This window comes from Oncorhynchus masou, chromosome 1 (genome assembly GCF_036934945.1).
Source record: "Oncorhynchus masou masou isolate Uvic2021 chromosome 1, UVic_Omas_1.1, whole genome shotgun sequence".
NCBI lineage: Eukaryota > Metazoa > Chordata > Actinopteri > Salmoniformes > Salmonidae > Oncorhynchus > Oncorhynchus masou.
The window spans coordinates 32754487-32769052 of record NC_088212.1 but is presented as its reverse complement, the minus strand read 5'-3'; the positions used below and the strand labels follow the sequence as shown (position 1 = coordinate 32769052).

Here is a 14566-nt window from a genome sequence, read left to right as displayed (position 1 = left end):
GATTCATTGTTCTGCATTCCCAATCATAACTATAGTATACAGTATTGGTCTAAAGTGTGGAAGAATTTTCCACTAGCTTCCGAGGTACGCTATACTATAGATTTACAACTAGACATTTGTTATGAGTATAAACACTAGCTGGTAGTTATCACCTGTATACAAGAGACAAAGTGGTTGAGTGAGTTTTGCAGGATACCACAGCTAAAAAAAAGCTTCAAATTTATACATTTTCCAAATTTCAATAACATAAGTTAACTAGCTTGTAATGACGAATCATAGACATTTGTACTGGCCTTGGTGGCAACAAACCACTGACCTAAGCTGCATGTTACTGTCTGCACTGTGCTGCCATCTAGTGTTCTGTTCTTCATAACGGACACATTATTGATGAATTGACAGGGCTCATGAAAACCAAGCCTATTTGGCAATAATGTTCTTTATTGACACATACCACTGTGCAATAAACACGTTTCAGATTTTTTTAAGACAGTAAGAAAGAAACAAATCAAACTTGTGTAAAATTTCAAAAGGAGAGACAGCAACTGTCTCAAAAGCATAATGAGCATAAACATTTATACCATTAGATGAAAAGGCATCACCCAGAGTTAATGCAGAAATAGTGTTTGTTATTCAATAAACCATTTAGCTTGATACAAAAACAACTAAATTGTAAAATAAATGTAAATATATGGTCTAAATGTAAGGTACATGAGAACAATTAAAAAGAATAAGCAGCAGTAACCTAAAACTACAATATTTTAAGATGACAAAATAACAAAGATTCAAAAAAATGTCAATATTATGTCTACTAATCTCTGATGCGACACCATTGCTAGAGTATAAGGAACATAGAATTCAGGTGAAATCCTTATCTATAAAAGGAAACCACCAGAGAGAAAGTATACTTTTACAATCCCCAGAAAGAAAACCAAATAATGTCACTCAAACAGAAGGGGGGACTTACAAAGAGTCACTGACAACAATCAAAACGAAACAGGTGGGATTTCAGAAGTCGTTTCTGAAAGACACTCATGGGGTTGTCCATTGAGAGTTGACTAGCAACAACTGGAACCTAAAAGACACCCACCATCAGTGCCCACTAAATTTGCCCAAGAAGAGGCAAACTAAAAGAAAAACCCACATCAAACTTAAAGACAGGACTCAAACCAAAAACGTGGAGCATTCGCCCAACAATTTGTAATGAGTTCAATGAGAAGGTATCCACATTCTTTTGGTCCTGAGCTGCCCCTCAGTCCTGAGCTACCCCTCAGTCCGGAGCTGCCTCTCAGTCTGGAGGAGTTTGTTTAGTGGAGTGGGGCCCTTTAGTAGGGTTGCCAGTCCTAGGTTGGCGGCGAGGGTCACCGTTCCTAGGAGGACACTAAAGCGGACAAAGACTATGGTGGAGTGGGGTCCACGTCCTGCGCCAGAGCCGCCACTGCGGACAGGTGCCCGCCCAGACCCTCCCCTATAGGTTCAGGTTTTGCGGAGTCCGCACCTTGGGAGGGGGGGGGCGGTACTGTCACGTTCTGACCATAGGTCTTTTGTGTTTTCTTTGTTTAAGTGTTGGTCAGGACGTGAGCTGGGTGGGCATTCTATGTTGTATGTCTAGTTTGTCTATTTCTATGTTTGGCCTGATATGGTTTTCAATCAGAGGCAGGTGTTAGTCATTGTCTCTAATTGGGAACCATATTTAGGTAGCCTGTTTTGTGGGTGGTTGTCTTCTGTCTCTATGCACCAGATAGGACTGTTTTCACATTTGTCGGTTTGTAATTTGAAGTGTTCAGTTTGGATTATTATTAAATAAGATGAACACTAACCACGCTGCGCTTTGGTCCTCTCCTTCAATGGAAGAAACCGTTACAATGATGAGCAGATTCTCATTCGTACATTTATTTAGCATCTCCCATGTAGTGTTTTCCAAAAATGCTTCCAACTTAAAGTCAATAGCTTTAATTTTATAAGCCTGTGTGTTCATGCAACTTTATCATCAGGTGGATGTCAGTGACAGACAACTCTACCACAAATGTGTATTTTGAACACTCAAATGTCTGGGCACAGCAGAGCTTCAGAGTAGGTGACTAAAGCGATTACCATACTCATAGGAAACAAGATCCCGGATGAGCCCCCTCTGTGTTACTTTCCCCAGCAAGAAAAACAATGTTGCTCAAAGAGAAAGGGAACTAACAAAGAGTCACTGACTACAATCAAAACAAAATGGATGATGCTGGATTTTAGGAGTCAGATATGAAAGAAACTCATGGGGGTGTCCACTGAAAGTTGACTAGCAACAACTGGAACCTAAAAGACATCCACCATGAGTGCCCACTAAATTTGCCTAAGAAAAAAACCAACACCAAACTTAAAGACAGGACGCAGGTAAGATCAGATAAAGTATTGTTTGTCTCGACCTCAACTAAGGAGCCCAAATTAGAGGTGTTAAACCTTTACCTCTTTCAAGACCACTGGTGCACTGAGCCACCCACTCTTATATAGCACCTGGGACAGCACAGGTGAAACACCTTCCCAATAACAAGATGGCAACCAGCACAGGTGCAACACATACTGACTAATGAGGTGACACCAATTGACACGCCCTACGTGCTTAAGTCCAACCTCAAAACATAAATGGAAAAAACAAAGCCTGTAACAATACCAGACTACTAAGAGTACTGTTCACCACTGTTGTGTAAAATTCTACAGAGGCTAAAATAATTTGCATTGAGTGTTAACATGTTACATGAGAGCCATCCTCCCATTGCTAGGGCAACAGAGAAGCAATGTGACATGTTCATATTTTTTACAGCATATTCAAAATGATAAAACAAACCATACAACTTGTTATAGTTTAACAAAATTGTATAAGGCATGATCAGAGCCATGATTATCTTTTTCATCTGCTATTGTGGTTTGTGTAATTGTAGAAAAATATGCTTGTCATCATAAACATAATTTACTAATTGTAATTTGTGAAAACAAAATGCTGTTTGTCAAACAAACAGGCACAAAATACACTCTTAATAGCTCACTAAATGTGAATAGGATCTTGTTTTATATCAAAAGAGAGTAAACACACCCCTAAAATATATATTTTGTGTGTTTGTAAATTATACTCAACCTGGTTTGGTGATATTCTCTATGATATTTTTGGGGGATATCTTCATCAAATATTGGTCATGCAAAAAAGTGATTTTTTTTTATACAGGGCACAAGGCCAGTGACAAAGTTATCTACACTTAGTTACTATACAAAATTGATCTTATAGATGGGTTAGCTGACAACGTCACAAATTACGCACCCGTGTCGATGGGGCAGAAGTCTGTGTGTTGTTATGATTCTGGACGGTCAGAAAGATAGGGGTGGCAGGGTAGCCTAGTGTTTAGAGCATTGGACTAGTAACCAGAAGGTTGCAAGTTCAAACCCCTGAGCTGACAAGGTACAAATCTGTCGTTCTGCCCCTGAACAGGCAGTTAACCCACTATTCCTAGGCCATCATTGAAAATAAGAATTTGTTCTTAACTGACTTGCCTGGTTAAATAAAGGTAAAATAACAATGACAAGAAGCTCATTTTAGATCATTGTGTATTGATACCATGTCTTGTTTTACTCTTGTCACATCTATGCTAATATGGCTAAAATTACAAATGTAACAATGTATTTGAGAGACAACAAGTGCTCATTGTGCAAATGTATTTATGTTTTCAATAAAGATTTGGAGAGGAAATATAGTTACATGTTGTCAACAGTCCTTTGATTCTAAGTCAACCTGACTGTTTTGCTCCACAGTTGCGCATGCATTGGTTTTGTTGCAAAACAACCCACCCATCTATATATTTCTGTGACTCCTCAAAAGACACCCCATTGTAAATTCAGTCGTATATGAATCTTTTAATGACAAAAGGCACTCCTGGTAATGCTGAGCTCCAATTGTCATTGTTGCAAACAAACATGACATATGACAGAAAACTTCAACCAGAACCCTTAAGACTTGAATGATACCATGTGTAATAAAGTGTAATAAAGCAGATGAATAATGACAGAACCCTGGACTTTTCCCACTAATCAGATGTCATGGCCACTGGTGGAAAAGGCACGCAATTGTCATACTTGAGTAAAAGTAAAGATACCTTAATAGAAAATGACTCAAGGAAAAGTCACCTGGTGAAATCCTACTTGAGTAAACATCTAAAAGTGTTTGGTTTAAAACATACTTAAGTATCAAAAGTAAATGTAATTGTTAAAATATACTTAAGTATCACAATTTAAAGAAAAAGTATAAATAATAAAAAAATCCTTATATTAAGCAAACCAGATGGCACCAATTTATTTATTTTATTTTTAATTTATGGATAGCCAGGGGCATGCAGTAACGATGACCAGGGATGTTCTCTTGATAAGTGTGGGAACTAGACCATTTTCCTGTCCTGCTATGTACTGTATTCAAAATGTAACGAGAACTTTTGGGTGTCAGGGAAAATGTATGGAGTAAAAAATACATCATTTTCTTTAGGAATGTAGTGAAGTAAAAGAAAAAGTTGTCAAAGTAACGCAAAGCACAGATACCCAAAAAACAACATAAGTATTTTTTACTTAAGAACTTTACACTACTGGTCATGGCAACACTGCAGTGGTTCCCCTCCTTACAGTTATCAGTAAAAGGCACACCATATCACCGCCATACATCTAATTGCATATTATCTTTCTAGGAGAGGAATAAATATCATATGCATGTTCCTATATTAGACCAGCCTGGTGGTTGTTCAGTCAATCGCTGAGTTCACTATTCACATGAGCCTCAAATGAACCTCACGGTGTGAATAAAAACTTTGAAACAGTCACAAGATGGCAATGTTGGTTCAAAGAGTTACTCAGCCAAAGATCTATTACTCAGCCATGGACCATTGAGGTCATGGAATTCAAAATCAAATTGGGAGACAAAATATGTTATGTCCAGGGGGAGAGGTGTTGGTTGAAGAGATTACCAGAGGGACAAGGGTAAAATACGTAAATATGCTATTTACATAATCTGTAAACTACCTAGCAACCCACCCCTCCCCATACCAATAGAGCACTCACAGTCACACTGACTCACGCACGCAAGCACTTAGACATACTGGCTGTGGTTACAGAGGAGTGATGATAGACAAGAAAACAGACTCCGGTGTGTCTTCGCTCTGCTCCTCTGGCAGATGGTTGACAGGATCCAACTCTATTGTAGGAGTCACAGCTGTTTTTATTCTCTGGGGGCACATAGAATATATAGAAGAACAGGTTAAGAATCACATAAATAATTTAATTTCTTATGGTGTCTGCTGATGCCCGGACTGCACTTTTGTTATTTATATGATTGTCATGTGGGATAAAACGTACAGTATCAGTACAGTGTATGTGCGCAGTCTGGTCTCGTATACTAAACATAACATAGAAATAGTAAATCCAGGGCATTCAAATGAGTATGATATGTTACACTTGGCATGGTTACATTAGACAGATGGTTACTTAAGGCAAAAACTAAAGTAGTGTGGTTGATTGGGAGGACAGGTTGGCATATAATGCAAACGTCTAGCAACCCAAAGGTTGCGAGTTCGAGTTTCATCACAACTTTAGCATTTTGGATAATTTGGGACTTTTCAACTGATTAGCATGTTAGCTAACCCTAACCCCTACCTTTTATCCTAACTCCTAAACTTAAACCTACCCCTAGCCTAGCTAACTTTAGCCAGCTAGCTACGTTAGCCACCTAGCTTGAATTTCAAATCAAACTTTATTTGTCACATGTGCCGAATACAACAAGTGTCGACTTTACCGTGAAATGCTTACTTACAAGCCCTTAACCAACAGTACAGTTCAACAAGAGTTAAGAAAATATTTACCAAGTAGACTAAAATAAAAAGTAATAATAAAAAGTAACACAATAAGAATAACGAGGCTAGATAGATAATAAACAGCGAGAAGCAGCAATGTACAAAAGGGAGGGGGGGTGTCAATGTAAATTGTCCAGTGGAGATTTGATGAATTGTTCAGCAGTCTCATGGCTTGGGGGTAGAAGCTGTTGAGGAGCCTTTTGGTCCTAGACTGGCGCTCCGGTACCGCTTGCCGTGCGGTAGCAGAGAAAACAGTCTACAACTTGGGTGACTGGAGTCTCTGACAATTTCATGGGCTTTCCTCTGACACTGCCTATTATATAGGTCTTGGATGGCAGGAAGCTTGACCCCAGTGATGTACTGGGCCGTTCGCTCTACCCTCTGTAGTGCCTTACAGACAGATGGCGAGCAGTTGCCATACCAGGCGGTGATGCAACCGGTGAGGATGCTCTCGATGGTGCAGCTGTGGAACCTTTTGAGGATCTGGGGACCCATGCCAAATCTTTTCAGTTTCCTGAGGGGGAAAGGTTTTGCTGTGCCCTCTTCACAACTGTCTGGTTTGTAACATATTGTACATTTTGTAAATTTGTAACATAATACGAATTGTAATTCGTAACATATTATACGAAATGAGCTTTGGACATCCACAAATTAATACATACCATACGAAACGTAATATATCATACTAAATGGTGTGTCTCGGATTTTTGTACAGAATAATAAGAAATGCTCTGAGACCAGGATGAGGTGTTTGTATGTATAATACGAATACAATTCATATTATACATACATACATACATACATACATACATACATACATACATACATACATACATACATACATACATACATACATACATACATACATACATACATACATACATACATACATGTATATAAGCAGAGTATGTATGCATGATGCTACAACAGTATCTGTGAGCTATATTTATGTAAGTATCAGTATGTGTGTTTGTTTTGGTTTACTGAAAGAATGCTCACCTGCAGCAGTGAGCCCTTATTTCTGCAGATCTCTTGCAGGGCTCCCAGAGGGATCCACACGATGGAGACCAGGGAGATTCCCCAGCCCACCACCTCTGCCCAGACAGGGTATGTGTATGACTTCCCATAGCGAGCTGGCGTGTACTGGATGATGCTGGAGATCAGAATGCACTGCAGGGGAGGATAGGAGAGGCAAACAATCTCACTTTAACTCACATGGAGCAGGTTAGACTTGGATGAAACCTCTAAGCCTTACGACAATCACTACTATAACGACTACAAAAAGTAAAACACCACAAATAGAAAATACATTAAATCCTCATCACCATCATAATTATGCTAATTGTACTCCTCCTCATCGTCAGCCAGCCAAAGCACTCACCAAGACCAGCACAGGGGAGAAGACCATCCAGCAGGAGCGGAAATAGATGTTGGGAGCCTTTCCCAACATTCTCTTGATCATGATGGTCATCCGACGCAGTCCTGTAAAAACACATTGCATTAAATACTTAAATGAACTTCGAGACATACAGTACATACTGTTTATAGAGCAAAGTGTATGTGGACACATGCTTGTCGAACATCTCATTCCAAAATCATGGGCATTAATATGGGTATCACCTTTGCTGCTATAACAGCTTACACTCTTCCGGGAAGGCTTTCCACTAGTTGTTGGAACATTGCTACTTGCTTCCATTCAGTCACAAGACCATTAGTGAGGTCGGGCACTGATGTCGGGCGATTCGGCCTTGCTTGTAGTCGGCATTCCAATTCATCCCAAAGGTGTTTGGGGTTGAGGTCAGGGCCCTGTGCAGGCAGGTCAAGTTCTTTAACACCGATCTCGACAAACCATTTTCTTATGGACCTCACTTTTTGCACGGGGGTATTGTCATGCTGAAACAGGAAAGGGCCTTCCCCAAACTGTTACCACAAAATTGGAAGCACGGAATTGTTTAGCATGTCATTGTATGCTGTAGCGTTAAGATTTGCCTTCACTGGAACTAAGGGGCCATGCCCGAACCATGAAAGACGGCCCAGACCATTATTCCTCCTCCACCAAACTTTACAGTTGGCACTATGCATTGGGGCAGGTAGCATTCTCCTGGCATCCGTCAAACCCAGATTCATCCATCGGCCTGCCAGATGGTGAAGTGTGATTAATCTCTCCAGAGAATGCGTATCCACTGCTCCAACACTTTGCGTATGGTGATCTTAAGCTTGTGTGTGGCTGCTCGGCCATGGAAACCCATTTCATGAAGCTCCCAACGAACAGTTCTTGTGCTAACGTTGCTTACAGAGGCAGTTTGGAACTCTGTAGTGAGTGTCGCAACCGAGGACAGACAGTTTTTACGCGCCTCAGCACTCGGCGGTCTAGTTCTGTCAGCATGTGTGTTTTCCCATTTCGTGGCTGAGACATTGACGAACTGACTTGTTGGAAAGTTGGCATCCTATGATGGTACCACATTGAAAGTCACTGAGCTCTTCAATAAGGCCATTCTACTGCCAATATTTGTCTAACAATTGTATGGCGATGTGCTCGATTTTATACACCGGTCAGCAACAGGTGTGGCTGAAATAGCAGAATCCACACATTTGAAGGGGTATCCACATACCTTTGTATATATAGTGTATTTTTCTTGTATAAATAAAGTCCTGTAAGATCTAACTCATAATCAGGATGTTACGTGTAATCAAATACTGTAAGACCAAAATCATTTCGAGGCTGTTGAATGTCATCAATAAGGGTAGAGAAGGGGCTGGGTATTACCAAAAACCCAGCAGACAGCGATGACTTCAAAGAAGGACAGGAACATGAGCGACACCACAGCAGTGTAGTGGTCCATCAGCTGGAACACATACATGCCCCCCTGTGGAGACAGAGTCGTTTTAGTCGTGTACGGATGAAAAAACAAAATACAGTGCCTTCGGAAATTATTCAGACCCCTTGACTTTTTCCACATTTTGTTACATTACAGCCTTATTCTAAAATGGATTAAATAAAAACATTTCCTCAGCAATCTAGACACAATACCCCATAATGACAACGCGAAAACAGGTTTTTAGACATTTTTGCAAATGTATGAAACATAAGTAAATAAGGTATTTCTGTTTATTAAGTATTCAGACCCTTTGCTATGAGACTCAAAATTGAGCTCAGGTATTTGTATTTATTATGGATCCCCATTAGCTGCTGCCAAAGCAGGAGCTACTCCTCCTGGGTTCCAGCAAAATTAAGGCAATTTATATCATTTTAAAAACATTACAATACATTCACAGATTTCACAACACACTGTGTGCCCAAATGCCCCTACTCCACCACTACCACATATCTTCAGTACTAAATCCATGTGTATGTATAGTGCGTATGTTATTGTGCGTATGTGTGTGTGTGTGTGTGTGTGTGTGTGTGCCAGTGTTACTTCACAGTCCCCGCTGTTCCATAAGGTGTTTTTTATATCTGTTTTTTAAATCTTATTTTACTGTTTGCGTCAGTTACTTGATGTGGAATAGAGTTCCATGTAGTCATGGCTCTATGTAGTACTGTGTGCCTCCATAGTCTGTTCTGGACTTGGGAACTGTGAAGAGACCTCGTGACATGTCTTGTGTTGTGGGGTATGCATGGGTGTCCAAGCTGTGTGCCAGTAGTTTAGACAGACAGCTCAGTGCATTCAACATGTCAATACCTCTCATAAATAAAAGTAGTGATGAAGTCAATCTCTCCTCCACTTTCAGCCAGGAGAGATTGACATGCATATTATTGATATTAGCTCTCTGTGTACATCCAAAGGCCAGCCGTGCTGCCCTGTTCTGGGCCAATTGCCAATCTGAAATGTTTTTGTGGCACCTGACCACACGACTGAATAGTAGTCCAGGTGCGACAAAACCAGGGCCTGTAGAACCTGCCTTGTTGATAGTGTTAAGAAGGCAGAGCATCACTGTATAGACAGACTTCTCCCCATCTTAGCTACCACTGCATTAATATGTTTTGACCATGACAGTTAACAGTCTAGGGTTACTCCAAGCAGTTAAGTCATCTCAACTTGCTCATTTTCCACATTATTTATTACAAGATTTAGTTGAGGTTTAGGGTTTAGTGAGTGTTTTGTTCCAAATACAATGCTTTTAGTTTTAGAAATATTTAGGGCTAACTTATTCCTTGCCACCCACTCTGAAACGAACTGCAGCTCTTTGTTGAGTGTTGCAATAATTTCAGTCGCTGTAGTAGCTGACGTGTATAGTGTTGAGTCATCCGCATACATACTTTGAGTAAAGCCAGTGTCAGTATCATGCCATTAGTAAAAATTTTAAAAAGCAAGAGGCCTAAACAGCTACCCTGGGGAATTCCTGATTCTAACTGGATTATATCAGAGAGGCTTCCATTAAAGAACACCCTCTGTGTTCTGTTAGACAAGTAACTCATTATCCACATTATAGCAAGGGGTGTAAAGCCATAACACAGACATTTTTACAGCAGCAGACTATGATCGATAATGTCAAAAGCTGTACTGAAGTCTAACACGCCCCCAATTTTATCATCAGTCATTTGTGTAATTGCTGTGCTTCCCTATAGCATGCTGAAATTTTGTTGTCAGTTTGTTTACTGTGAAATAGCATTGTATCTGGTCAAACACAATTTTTTCCAAATGTTTACTAAGGTTTGCATCCTGTTTCCATTGATCATCCTTGAGATGTTCCTACAACTTGATTGGAGTCCACCTGTGGTAAATTCAATTGATTGGGCATGATTTGAAAAGGCACACACCTGTCTATATAAAGGTCCCACAGTTGACAGTGCACGTCAGAGCAAAAACCAAGCCATGAGGTCAAAGGAATTGTCTGTAGAGCTCAGAGACAGGATTGTGTTGAGGCACAGATCTGGGGAAGGGTCCCAAGAACACAGTGGCCTCCATCATTCTTAAATGGAAGAAGTTTGGAACCCCCAAGACTCTTCCTAGTGATGGCCGCTCGGCCAAACTGAGCAATCGGGGGAGAAGAGCCTTGGTCAGGGAGGTGACCAAGAACCCGGTGGTCACTCTGACAGAGCTCCAGAGTTCCTCTGTGAAGATGGGAGAACCTTCCAAAAGGACAAACATCTCTGCAGCACTCCACCAATCAGGCCTTTATGGTAGAGTGGCCAGACGGAAACTACTCCTCAGTAAAAGGCACATGCCGGCCCACTTGAAGTTTGCCAAAAGCCACCTAAAGACTCTCAGACCATGAGAAACAAGATTCTCTGGTCTGATGAAACCAAGTTGGAACTCTTTGGTGAATGCAAAGCGTCACGTTTGGAGGAAACCTGGCACCATCCCTACGGTGAAGCATGGTGGTGGCAGCCTCATGCTGTGGGGATGTTTTTCAGCGACAGGGACTGGGAGACTAGTCAGGATCGAGGGAAAGATGAACAAAGCAAAGTACAGAGAGATTTGTAATGAAAACCTGCTCAGGACCTCAGAGTGGGGTGAAGGTTCACCTTCCAACAGGACAACGACCCTAAGCACACAGCCAACACAGGAGTCGCTTCGGGACAAGTCTCTGAATGTCCTTGAGTGGCCCAGCCAGAGCCCGGACTTGAACCCAATGGAACATCTCTGGAGAGACCTGAAAATATCTGTGCAGTGACGCTTCCCTTCCAACCGGAGATCTTGAGAGGATCTGCAAAGATGAATAGGAGAATCTACCCAAATATAAGTGTGCCAAGCTTGTAGCATCATACCGAAGAAGACTTGAGGATGTAATCGCTGCCAAAGATGCTTCAACAAAGTACTGAGTAAAGGGTCTGAATACTTATGTAAATGTGATAGTTTTTTATTTGTAATACATTTGCAAACATTTCTAAAAACCTATTTTTGCTTTGTCATTATGGGGTCTTGTGTGCAGATTGATAGGGGGGGGGGTCATGTAATCCATTTAAAAATAAGGCTGTAACATAGCAAAATGTGGAAAAAGTCAAGGGGTCTGAATACTTTGCGAAGGCACTGTAAACAGGTCCAATCATGTTCATACAGTCTACGTCAGAGAAAGAGAGAGGAGGAGGGGTGGGGATTACCCCATGAATAGTAATTATATCTGACAGGATTACCTTACCTTAGTGATGTGAGGAATGCCTAGAAGAAAGCCCATAACACAGACGGCCAGAACGATGACCTCCTGTCTCTTCAGGACACGCAGAACCTTAGGGCCGAAGCCATCTATTATGGACGTCACCGCCACCTCCACCATGGCAAACTGCAGGGCACAGTACAGCACAGTGGACATTTACACTGAGATCTGGGTTTGAGACTGGGGACTGTTTTTGGGTAGTGTGATGTAAATACAGCAAATGTTGATCACTCTCTCACTCAGTTTAGAGGTAGAATTGGTTCCTGTGGATTCTGTTCTGTATTTGCTATTTAAAAAAAACAATAAAATGTACAAGCACCGCCTGTACCAGAATTTGGTTGAGTGGTAACACTGCCAACTCCAGAGTACATGCGCGGTCATGGTTAAATTCCCTGGTCAGGCATTTCTACACTTCCTTTCTTCCCTCCTCTGTCTCGCTCTCTCCTACCATGAACCAACATTTTAAAAAGGTATTGAAATTGTTCATGAGCTAAAATGTTGTATGTGTCTAACCTGGCTGTCCAGTCCCAGGCAGAGAAGCATGAAGAAGAACAGAGGAGCCCACAACTGTGGCAGAGGCATAGTGGAGAAGACCTCTGGATACACCACAAACACCAAGCCAGGACCTGTGGCACGAAAACACAAACATACCATAGAATGGTACTTTGTTGAGAACATTTTAGAGATAAATGACACCAGTGGTTATTCTCAACTTAAACAAGGAAGTCAAAGCATTCAATAATAAAACAAGGTACACCTTTTCCACCCTCAAAACACTTCAATAATTCATGCAGTTGAACACATCCGTAACTTGACCTAACAAAAAACATTAGAGCACAGAAGTGCTCTTCATACAATCATGAAGGGAATGAAACCGAGCCAGATCATATAGAATGTCATGAACACCTCACAATCACCTGACTGTATACAGCCATTACTTCACAGTCACAGAACAAACTATCTAGTCAATAATTTGAGAGCTAGGGACTAAGGTTCTCTGCATTTTTGTCAGAATGTAGTTGTTGACATTGCCTTGTTCTATTCAATGTTCTTTACCTATTTAGTACTCTAAATAGCCCAATTTATGTTGTTACGTTCAAACGAATACATGATCAAAAATTGCTGACATCACTCAAACTAGTGAGGGTTTGGAACTTTACAACCAATTATCTCAAAATCCTCTTTTTGCAAATAGAACCTTAAAAAGTCCCAAGCTCTTAAATTTCCATACACCAGATGTCAGTCGGTGTAGAATTGTCAGTCAGCAGTGAGTGTCACGCCCTGGTCGAAGTATATTGTGTTAGTCTTTATTTATTTGGTCAGGCCAGGGTGTGACATGGGTTTATTGTGGTGTGTTTTGTCTTGGGGTTTTGTCAGGTATTGGGTGTGTGGCTTAGTGGGGGTATCTAGCATAGTCTATGGCTGTCTGGAGTGGTTCTCAATCAGAGGCAGGTGTTTATCGTTGTCTCTGATTGGGAACCATATTTAGGCAGCCATATTCTTTGAGTATTTCGTGGGTGATTGTTCCTGTCTCTGTGTTTGTTGTCACAAGATAGGCTATATAGCCTTTCACGGTCCGTTTGTTGTTTTTGTATAGTTAGTTATTTCATGTCGAGTTCCATTTCATTAAAGAACATGAATAACCACCACGCTGCATTTTGGTCCGCTTCTCCTTCGACAGACGAGAACCGTTACAGTGAGACAATTGTGTGTTTCAAAGTCGGTATCTGAGACCATATGTGGGACTGAGCCAAGCCTGAGCAGGTGCTCATAAGCAGTGCCTGGCAGGCACACTGGTTAATCCCTACTTTACTTTCTCCAAAGGTCCTAATTCACCGTGTGAACAATTACACGTTTTGCTGTTTCACCTGAAGTTCACCTTAAGATAATCCAAGTTTAATTCACCATTCATTTCAATTAGATAGATCTATCTACAGTGAATTCGGAAAATATTCAGACACCTTCACTTTATTACGTTACAGCCTTATTCTAAAAATGTATTATATAAAAACATGTCCTCAACCTACACACAATACCCCATAATGACAAAGTGAAAACAGATTTTTAGAAATGTTTGCAAATAGATTGAAAATAACAGAAATAAACTATTTACATAAGTATTCAGACCCTTTGTTATGAGACTCTAAATTGAGCTCAGGTGCATCCTGTTTCAATTTATCCTCCTTGAGATGTTTCTACAACTTGATTGGACTCCACCTGTGGTAAATTCAATTGATTGTACATAATTTGGAAAAGCACACACCTCTCTATTTAATATCCTACAGTTGACAATGCATGTCAGTTTGGAACCACCAAGATTCTTCCTAGAGCTGGCCGCCTGGCCCAAAACTGAGCAATCGGGGGAGAAGGGCCTTGGTCAGGGAGGGGACCACTCTGACAGAGCTCCAGAGTTCCTCTGTGAAGATGGGAGAACCTTCCAGAAGGACAACCATCTTTGCAGCACTCCACAAATCAGGCCTTTATGGTAGAGTAGCCAGACGGAAGCGATGACAGCCCGCTTGTTTGCCAAAAGGCACCTAAAGACTCTAAGACCATGAGAAATAAGATTCTCTACAAGATTCTCTGGTCTGATGAAACCAAGATTG

General features: G+C 41.0%; 1 protein-coding gene across 1 annotated transcript in view; it reads right to left on the bottom strand.

Moving 5' to 3' along the window:
• Window positions 1-417: 417 nt before the first annotated feature.
• Window positions 418-14566, bottom strand: part of LOC135542280 (sodium- and chloride-dependent GABA transporter ine-like) — a 68220-nt gene continuing 54071 nt past the window's right edge. Inside the window, exons 8-13 of the mRNA XM_064969127.1 lie at window positions 12474-12586; window positions 11946-12086; window positions 8629-8728; window positions 7243-7343; window positions 6861-7031; window positions 418-5237 (exon numbers count right to left, since the gene is read on the bottom strand). Of these exons, the coding sequence (XP_064825199.1) occupies window positions 5121-5237; window positions 6861-7031; window positions 7243-7343; window positions 8629-8728; window positions 11946-12086; window positions 12474-12586 (743 nt within the window). The 3' untranslated portion in view covers window positions 418-5120. The remainder of the gene's footprint in view (window positions 5238-6860; window positions 7032-7242; window positions 7344-8628; window positions 8729-11945; window positions 12087-12473; window positions 12587-14566) is intronic.